Raw genomic sequence first — 9,586 nt, forward strand, 5'->3', positions numbered from 1 at the left:
ACTCCCCTATGCAGAATCACATACACACAGTCTGATGAACACCAACACCTCTTCGAACCTCCGCCACATCATCCAAGTCCTGAGCATGCGTCCACAATATCCTTGTGCCCATTTCGCAGTCAGGTACAGTGAAGAATGAAAATTGTTACCCAACAGAGGAGCCAAGTTCCACCACAATGTATAATGACCTCTATAATTTTGGGCATATCAGAAATGGCAATGTTGTTGATGTATGGAATTTAAGGGGATTTAGTGGCTTTGGTGATCAGTGTTTCTTCTCCTAAGGCATTGTTTCCATACTCCTCTGGAGTATGTCTGTACTAGTGCCAAGCAGGCAAATGTCACCTTTGAGTCCCAGGAGAGGTGTTCATCAGCCTTCCCAACCCTGCAACGCAAAGGTGCTTGGAGTTCAGCAGTGCACTTCCAGCTAACTGGCTCTGGTTCCTATGGATGCAACCAGCCCTCCTCCCTGGCTGGACTAATGCCAGTCTACTTAAGGAGATAATTGACCACAAGCCAGCCTGACTGACAGGCTTCCTAAGTGCCAGATGCCAACTGTGCGGATCCTGGCCTTTGCAGGAGGGCCTGTTCTCCTAGGGACCACTGTTAAAATAGCTCCCCCCTCCCTCAGCCCTTAGCTCTTGTCTCAGCTTCCCAAGGAAATATAATCAAATAGATTATCCCAAATTGTTTTTCTTCTACTTTTCTTTTCAAGGACATGTACACTCAAACCTTTCTCCCTCCTCCTTGCCTCTCCCCGTTTTTCTCAGGGTTCTGTGCCCTCAGTGAAGTGGGATACAGGCTGAGCAACTAGTAACTAGTTGTTTTTGTCCCTGTCATCCTGGAAAACAGTAGCATCATTTCATGGTATCTCTGCCAATACTTAGCAATACCCAGTGTGATTTTATTAAGCTTGTGAACTGAGATTGTCATAAATATATAAGTGCCTTTACTTCCATCGCACTTAGGTCCAGAACTTAATTTCCCTCTACCCCTGTAGCTAGAAAGAGAATACCTGTGAGATCATATCAGATCACATACTCAGCTGAGAGGGTCACCAAAATATCACCGCCAGTTTATTATTCTTATTAGCTTTAGCGGCTCTCTGTATACTTAGATTATTACCAGAACTATGTATTTTTTAATGGTTTGACCCCTATTTAAAATAAGTACTGAATCTGGTTCGGTGTCTTTGAGAGTGTTTTTTGGCACATGGGTATGAAGATGTGATCCTAGTGGAGCAGTGGGCCTGGGCCCGCAGACCTCCCAGTGCTGGTATCTCTGAGGCCTGCCCAGACTAATCCTGCCAACTCCCAGCTGGGCAACCGGTGGTGGTTGCTTGTGGGGGTGAAGCCCCTCACAGTATAGCTACAGTTAGACTGCAGATCCCATCTTAGTGGGGGGGGGGTGTCTTCAAGGCTTTAATCCCCAGGTTCTCCAGTCTGAATTCCATGCAGAACTTCCTTTGAGAACCAGGGTCCCCTCCTGGAAGAAAACTTGAGTGGAATCATTTCTATGAGCACGTTGCCTACTAATCTCTTATCTTCCTCTGTTTTATTAAAACAAAATGAAACAACCATGTTTTCCTCACAAAGGTAGAAGGGGTGCCACAGGGGTGTGAGGGTGCGGGGCTGGGTGCTAAGAGGGTTCAGGGAAACAGTGAGGGGCCATTGCTCAATCTTCTCTGGGGCCTGGCCCCACAGGCTCCTCTCTGCTCAGGAAAGGGCTGCCACTTAGGCCAGCCCTCCGCCTGCTAAACTGCACTTTGGGCCTCTCCTCCTCCCTGCAACTTGGACCGTGGGCTTCCCCAAAAAGTTCCCGGGCCCTTTTTGGGCAGGTGGTGAAGGAAGAAGGATGTCCTTTTGAAGATACTCCTGGAATCCAGGACCTACATCTTCAGGCCGACTGACTCTGCGCCTCTAAACTAGGGGTCCCCGCCCGGGGCTTCCAGGCGCCAACTCACCCAGAGGCAGACAAAGAAGCCAGACTCCCCAAGTCCTCCAAAGCCTGGGACCCCCATGTCAATGTCTCCCCTTCATTTTTGTCTTTCTACGACATCAAACTAGTGTAGAGGAAAACCTTGCAGTCTCAAACTGACAGAATGGGATCCACTAGACCTGTCTGAGCCCCAAGGAGGCCAGAGCTTGGCTGCAGGCAGCAAGGGGAACTGTAAGGAAGGGGTGCTTGGAAACACCTGTTTGTAAGAAGTCCCCCGCCCACCCCACCTCGTGTCATTGCCATGCGGAGGTCACCTTGTTGACCCTGTACTTTTCTTTTGAGGAAAGGTTAGCGGAGGCTTCCATGGGGCTTGGTGCAAGGTGCAGCCCTGCTCCTGGGTGAAGGGCAGAGGCCGTGCCACGGCTCCCTGGCCCCAGCGGGGTCCCCGCACCGGGCCAGGCCACCTCGCCAGCTCCGCAGTCGCTGCAGCCTACAGAGTCCTTTTGGGGAGCCCGGGCTGCCGGGCAGCAGGCTCTCGCGGGCCAAGCGCTCTGCGGCCCAAGGGCCTCCAGCTGCCGCCGTCCCGAAGCCCCGCTCGCCCAGGACGCAGCCGGCCGCCTGCGCGCAACAGGTCCCCAGGCCTCGGTAGCGGGGCCCGACCTCCTGGCTCAATCCGCCCTGACCGCAGTGGCAGCGTCCCGGTGCCAGCCTCGCGGCCTCCTTCCTGCCGGCCGCGCAGATTTAAGGGGGCGCCGCTGGGTGCCCTCTCCATGGAACTGAGTCCTGCCCTCGAGGACCTCAGAGAAGGGAAAAGGTGTTGGGTGGTGGTGATGTATTGAGGTGAACCTCGGGTAGGAACAACAACAAAAAATCACTGTTGCCTGTGTGTGTGTGTGTGTGTGTGTGTGTGTGTGTGTGTGTGTGTGGCTGATTCAGTCTCCGGCACTGAGGTGGCACCGAGCTCAGTTAGAAACCCTGCACGGGAAGTACGAATGCGCGGCGGAGGAGATGAATGCGCCACCGACAAAAGGAGGAGCGGAGCAAACGTGTCCCTGCGGGGGGCTGGCCGGAGGGGCCACCCCTTCCGAGCTCTGCTGTTGAGAAATAAAGGGGACCGGGAGGGTTTGGCCACGTCCTCCGACCGGGCCAGCAGGCACTCAGCCCGCGGCCTGGTTTCTTGGGAAGCGAAAACACCACCCCACCGGCACCGGCGTGTCCAGAGACAAGCTTTAATGGAGAACACCGCGTACAACACAGGCAGACATGAACTTGTCACAAAGTAACAACCCGAGCGCCGCGCGGACCTAGACCAGAGGTGACTGGGAGGCGAAGAGCCGCTGCCTCCCCCCTCCCCTCCCCCCTTCCTTTTCGAAAGTTTGTTGCAAGTAAAGTGCTATTATTGGGGCTCAAAACGAGGGAAGGAGCGTGCGCGGCAGCCAAGTTTCTTCTCCGCTCGCGGAGGCCCGGCTGCGACGCCTGAGAGCGAGGCCGGGCGGTGCGGCAGGTCTTCCTTGCCTTCGCGAGTTAGGGGACAAAACCCCGTGATGCACGTAATATTTTTCTCTTTAAAATCCCAGTGGAACAGACAGTGAGGATTCACATTATTTGGGGGGCTCCTTAACGCTTCCATCCGGTCGATATACAAACGAATTGCAGATAGAAAGTCGCCTTTTATTGTCTCTTTGGTTGTGTTTCCCGAACTTTACTTTTGGAATCTGTGGGCCTTTGCTCTTTAAGCCGCTGCCATTGTCTTGTGTGCAAACTAATTGCTTGCTCTTCCCTCCTGTCCTCCTGGACCCCGGGTCAGAGCCAAGAAATGCAACTGTTTCCCAGGTCCCTTGTGGAGTTCCCACTGCCCCCTGCAGCGGCTCTGTTCAGAACAGTTTCCTTGCCCGTTTCCCTGGCCAGGAGAATCAGGGTACCGAACGCTCCCTCCTCTCCTTCCTCAATAAAACGAGATTTCCTTAGTGAAGGGCAGTTTTGACTTGAATGGTCCACGAGAGGCGGCTGCCCCGGTAGGAGACGAGCGGAGAGAAGCTCGGCGGCTGAGGTCCGTGTCGGAGCCACCGCATCGCATTTCTCCCGGCGCTGTTTTAGATCCGACAGCTTCTGGTCCCAGAAATAAGACTCAAAATCCAGCTCCAATTTACCTGCTCATGAGGATTCCCCAAGCTCTTTCGTCGCCCCCCCCCCCCATAACTTATTGACTTATAATATTAATTACAATAGAAACTCTTACCTGAAAACTGGCTTTCATTCATCTGATTGTACAACATAGTATCAACACAGACACCAGAAGTGTTACCTTTATTCAGACCACTGGAGAATCCACTTTCGGGTTTGTTTGTCTGTTTAAATACGTTTCTTGCAAAGCTGGGGCTCAGCCCGGCCTGGTCAGGGCGCCCTCTCCGTGTCCCGCGGTCTCGGAACCAGGCGTCTCCCTCCGCCCTCGCGCCCCCGCGCCTGCCGGGAGCCTTAGGGGCGCACCAGCACCGAGTGCAGGGGGCCACCCTAGGAGCGCACCAGCACCGAGTGCAGGGGGCCACCCTAGGAGCGCACCAGCACCGAGTGCAGGGGGCCACCCTAGGAGCGCACCAGCACCGAGTGCAGGGGGCCACCCTTGCTCTCGGCCGCACTCGCGGCGCTGGGCTCCAGCAGGGAGGCGGCGGGCGAGCCCGAGGCCGCCGGGCACACGGTGGACGGCGCGGGCGGCTGCTGCGCGGCCGCGGGGACAGCGAGCGTCGGCGGCAGCGCCGCTACAGGCGGCAGCGCCGGAGTCGGCTTTATGGGCACCGGCACCGCAGGCAGGCTCTGGCTAGCTGAGTGGCACAGGGCCTTGACCGGCACCCCGAAGGCTCCGTACTCCGGACCCACGGGCACCCCCGCGGCGGCAGCGGCCGCGGCGGCCGCGGCCACCGAATCCATGACGCCGACGTGCGGCCACACGGAGCTGACGACGTTGCCGAGCTGGCCCGGCACGGGGTAGCCCAGGTGGTGCATGACCGAGGCCAAGGGCAGCCCTCCGGCCTGCAGCACGCCCTTGTAGTCCCGGCCGATGATGTTCTCGATGGCAAACGGGTGCTTGAAGCCCGACGTGGACGCGGCGGCGGCGGCGGCGGCCGCGGCGGCCGAGCCCAGCCCATAGGGCGGGAACTGCGACAGGCGCCCCACGCTGCCCACGGCCGCCGCCGCCGCCGCCGCCGCCGCCGCCGCCACGGCCGCCGCCTCCTGCATCTTGCCGGGGTGAGACGGCTGCTGAGGCTGCGACTGCTGGGGCGGCTGCTGCGGAGGCTGCGATGCGAGGTGCGGCGGCGGCGGCGGCGCCGGAGGCGGCTGCTGGTGGAAGTAATGCACCATGGGCGGCGGCGGGGGCGGCGGCTGGGGCGCGTGGTGGTGGTGGTGGTGCGCGGCGGCGTGGTGGTGGTGGTGCGGGTGGTGAGAGTGGTGGGGGTGCAGGTGCCCTCCCGGCCCCGCGCCTGGCGCGCCCTTGGTGCTTCCCGCGTGCAGGTGAGTGTGGTCCGCGCGCAGCACCTTGAAGCGCTTGCGGCGCCGCAGGAAGCTGCCGTTCTCGAACATGTCGCCGCAGTCGGGATGCAGCGCCCAGAAGCTGCCCTTGCCGGGCTGGTCGGGCCGCCGCGGGATCTTGATGAAGCAGTCGTTGAAGGAGAGGTTGTGGCGCAGGCTGTTCTGCCAGCGCTGCGTGTGCTCGCGGTAGTAGGGGAAGCGCTCCATGATGAACTTGTAGATGTCGCTCAGCGGCAGCATCTTCTCGGCCGAGTGCTGGATGGCCATGGCGGTCAGCGAGATGTACGAGTAGGGCGGCTTTTGGTCGCTGTACGAACTCTTTCCCGGCCGAGGCATCGCCCCTGGCGCCTCCACCTCCCGCCGGCTCCGCAGCCCGCTCCCGGGGCCTGGCGGTCTCCACTAGCCCCCACCCCGCGCGCCCAGCCCGCCACTCCGCCCTCTGTCCCCCTAGACCGCCCTGCCGTTCCCCCCCGCCTTCTCTCAGCTGCCTGCGATCTCCGCGCTTGGCCTCTTGGGCCAACTTAGCTCTCGACGCTCACAACTTCTGGCCTCGACGGTCGCCGACCGGCGCGCACAGTCGCGGACGGGGCGCGCCAGCTTCACTGCCACCCTCGAGGCGTCTTCCTTCGGGTGGCCAGAGACGGAGCGCGGGAGCTGGCGTTGGAGGAGTGGGGAGGAGCCGCGTTCCCTTCTGGCCTCCTTCTTGCCTTTTCTTGGTCCGAGGGAAGCGCAGGCCAAGTGGGCTGGGGGGACTCTGGACAGTCAGGACTCTGGCCTTTGCATTCGAAATGGCACTCGCTGTCCTGGAGGCCGGGGGTGGCGGCACCTACCCGCCCGGAGCGCTGCCCCCTGACCCGCCACTTAGCCCGCTCTGGAGTCCTGTTTTCCTGGAGGGGAGAGGCGAGGTAAGGAGAAGGGAGCCCGGCTCCTGGCCGCCCGCGCCACCCTTTCCTCGGGCGGCTCGCGCGGAGCGGGGGACAGAGCTGAAGGCAGTCGCTTGGGGGGAAAAGTTTGGTGGTTTCTGCAGCCGCGGAGCATGCAGGCGTCGAGGAGGGGCGGGGGCGCGGGGCGCGAGCCGCGGGCTTGAGCCGGCGTCTGCTAGTGACCGAGGGCGCGAGCCTGGCCGAGGCCGGCTCAGCGGCCCGCGCCGCAGCTGCCGCCGCTCTCCCGGGCGGGTCTTGAGCTGGAGAGGCGGCGGCGGCGGCTGTGGCGGCGACGCGCTCTCCTGGCTGCGTTTTGTAATGGTCCCGGAGACGCCGAGACCCCCGCAGCTCACGCTTCGAGACTATCACATGACCGAGGCTGAGGGACTCCGCGCCGCCGCCGCGTCTCCAGCAGCAGAAGGGGCAGGAAGGCGCGGTGCCTCGCCCCCGCCCCCCTCGCCGCCCGGGTTCCGAGCCCCCACCCTCAGCATTCGCCACCCGCTCGCGGCACCCAGCCGCCGCCGAGTGGGGCGGGGAGCGCAGGCTGTGGGTAGGGAGGGCTGCGGCGCGGCGTGCGGTCCCCGCTCTGCACCCCGCCCGGGTCGCCGGGCACGGGACCCTGCTTGTCCCCTCTTCTCCCGCATCTCCAGCCTCTCCCCGCCCTGCACTCTGCGCACCTACCCGCTGACTCCCTCTCCTACTACCTCGCCTTGGTCCTGGACTAGCCGCCCTGGGCCAAGTTCGGAGAACCGTGACCTCAAAGCCTCTTCTCGGAAAGAAACTCCTGGTGCCTGGAGGGTTGGGGGGGGGCTCACGGGGAGGAGAGACAGGGGTGCTCTCGCCAAAGGCTAACTTCACCACAACTTTACTGTGCACCAGCCGTGTGTCAGGCCCCCGATGGCGCCAGGTGCAGGAAGGCGGGAGACGGCTCTCTGCGCTGCGGGACCGCGGTCTGGAGGGACAGCTGACAGTAACCAGGCAACTAGTCTGGGCCCTAAGGCATCGGTGGATGCGGGCTCCCCCGCACTTCTCAAGAGCGGGCGGATGGGACAGGGTGAGGCGTTTCTCCGGGGTGCTGACGTCTGAGCTGGGGCCAGAGGGAGGCGTTGGGAGCGCAGAGGTCCCATCGCCCGGGTGTGTGGGAACCAAGTCTTTGCCCTCTCAGCACGTCGAGGGAAGGGAGATCATTAAAATCAAATAGTAGGTCAAAACGATCGGTCCACAGGCTCCCGGGGTGACCTGCGAGGGAAAGGTGGGCGAGCCGCGGCGCCGAGCCCCGCCGCCCGCCGGGGTCCGAGGAGCGGGCTCCCGTGCGCGCTCAGCGGCTCACCCAGCGGGGAACCCAGTGGCCCGCGAGGAGAATCCGAAGTTACCTCCTGATTCTGACTGCCCGCGCCCTTGGGCCGCGAGTTTAGAAGGAAAAAAACCCAACAACCCTCTCCCAGTCTCTGGGCCTCGGTTTACTTATTCGTAAAATGAGATGTCTGAAGTCGAGTTGTTCCGCGAGTTGAGAAGGAAAGAGCTGCGTGTTAGGGACCGTGGCTCACTCGGTTTTTACTGTCTTCTCCTTCATGTCTCAGTCTGCAAACGGAAGGCAACCGGCCCGGACAGTTCTTACCCTTCAGCCCTGCGGCCCGGGGCGGGTGGTGTTAGCTTAGACCTTCGGGAGCCGCCCGTCCGCCCGTCGGGTCGTTGAGTGCGAGGAGCGGGGTAGAGTCCTAATTTTCATTTTAGCCAGGAACTAGCTTCCTGGCTAGTGCTCGGTGAGCACTTTGTCGCAGGCCAGCAGCCGTTTTAGCACAGGTGAAAACAGTTACGCTAAAGTGTGCAAGAGAGCGGGGGGGGGGGGGGGGGGGGGGGGGCCAACTTCTTGACGTGCCCTAAAGTGAAGGAGACCTTTTCACAGTTGGATGCTTTTCGCTGTCACTCCAGACAGGGGTAGTTCCTTCCGCCAATGGAGGTTTTTTGGGGGGAGGGGGGTTCTGGTCCGCTGAGGCCGGTTAAGGAGCCGAGCGGCAGGGCCTCCCGGCCTCGCGATGTCACGGAGGAATTCCGAGGACGCCTTCAGTCACAGTGACAGCCCGAGCCCGAGGGGGCCGGCTGTCCCCTTCTCCCCGACAGACCTGGTGCGCGAACAGCGCTTTCCAGGCCCGGGAGCCGCCAAAGGGCCGCCGGTGGGAGCTCTGCGTGCCGAGCGCTCAATTTCTCTTTCTGCCCTTGCCCCGCACGCCGCACCGGCAAAGGGATCTTTTGTCGATGCCTTTTTGAGAGTATCTTTTCCGCGGGCTTGTGGAAAAGCAGCGCCTCCTCCCTGGGAGAAGCTCCGGGACATTCCCGTCTGGCAGGTGGACTCCTTGGGGTCTGGGACAGCGCGAGGGGAGGGGCCCTTCAGGAGCGCGCGGGATCAGCCTCACGCCCACAACCTGAACACTGCAAAGCTGTTAGCCCGGCGCTCCCCGGGGGCTCCTTACAACCTACAGACCCGGCCGCCACCGGATGGGCCTCGCGCGGGGGGACGCGAGCCGCGTGGCCGGCGCCTTCGGTCTCGGCGAGCCACCGCCCAGCTCGGACCAAAACAGAGCCGCGACGGTAGAGAGAAGCGCCGGGTCCTCACGCTCCCGCGCTCCGGGTGCCCTTGGCGAGGGCAGAAAGTGCTCCCAGAGCCTGAAGCGCCAGCCGGCCAGGCGGTCCAGGCCCTAGTTGCAGAGAGGAGCGCAGCCCCGAAGGGCGGACGCCTGCCCGTTTTGAAGAGGGGGCGGCCGCCGCGGAGTATTGTGGGCGAATCCCCACGGGGCTGGGCCGGGCCGCGGAGCCCCGGCTGCCAGGGGCGCGCGCTCGCCCTCTCCCCCCTCCTTCCTCGGGGGTTGATTTAATTCCGGCAAGTTTTGCAGGCGCGCGGCAGCACCAGCGGGGGCCGGTGCGTGCGCGCTCCAGCTGCCTGCAGACCTCTGTTCAAGAAAAACAGATCGTGTAACCACCCTGGCACCAACCAGTCGGTTTCAAGTTTCCGTGTGTAATTTAAAAACACAAACATACAACCACTACACTATCCAAATATTGGCTGGCGCTGGGGATGCTTGGCAGGCAAATCGTTGTCCCGGGCTTAGTGTAATTATCTCAGGCGTATTTGGTTTACCCCTAGGCAATTGTTGGCGACGCTTTGCTAGGAAGAGAGGTTCCATGCAAGGTTTTACTGCGTG

The 9,586-nt window shown here is 61.5% G+C and overlaps 1 protein-coding gene across 1 annotated transcript; it reads right to left on the reverse strand.

The window, feature by feature from the left end:
- Window positions 1–4,521: 4,521 nt before the first annotated feature.
- Window positions 4,522–5,799, reverse strand: FOXB2 (forkhead box B2; the record flags this gene model as incomplete). The annotated part of the gene is made up of 1 exon (XM_081151228.1): window positions 4,522–5,799. The coding sequence occupies one exon, from the start codon at window positions 5,797–5,799 to the stop codon at window positions 4,522–4,524; it is 1,278 nt and encodes a 425-aa protein (XP_081007354.1).
- Between the last annotated feature and the right edge of the window lie 3,787 nt (window positions 5,800–9,586).

The sequence above is a fragment of the Miniopterus schreibersii genome (genome assembly GCF_964146895.1).
Source record: "Miniopterus schreibersii genome assembly, chromosome: 11".
NCBI classification, from domain to species: Eukaryota; Metazoa; Chordata; class Mammalia; order Chiroptera; family Miniopteridae; genus Miniopterus; species Miniopterus schreibersii.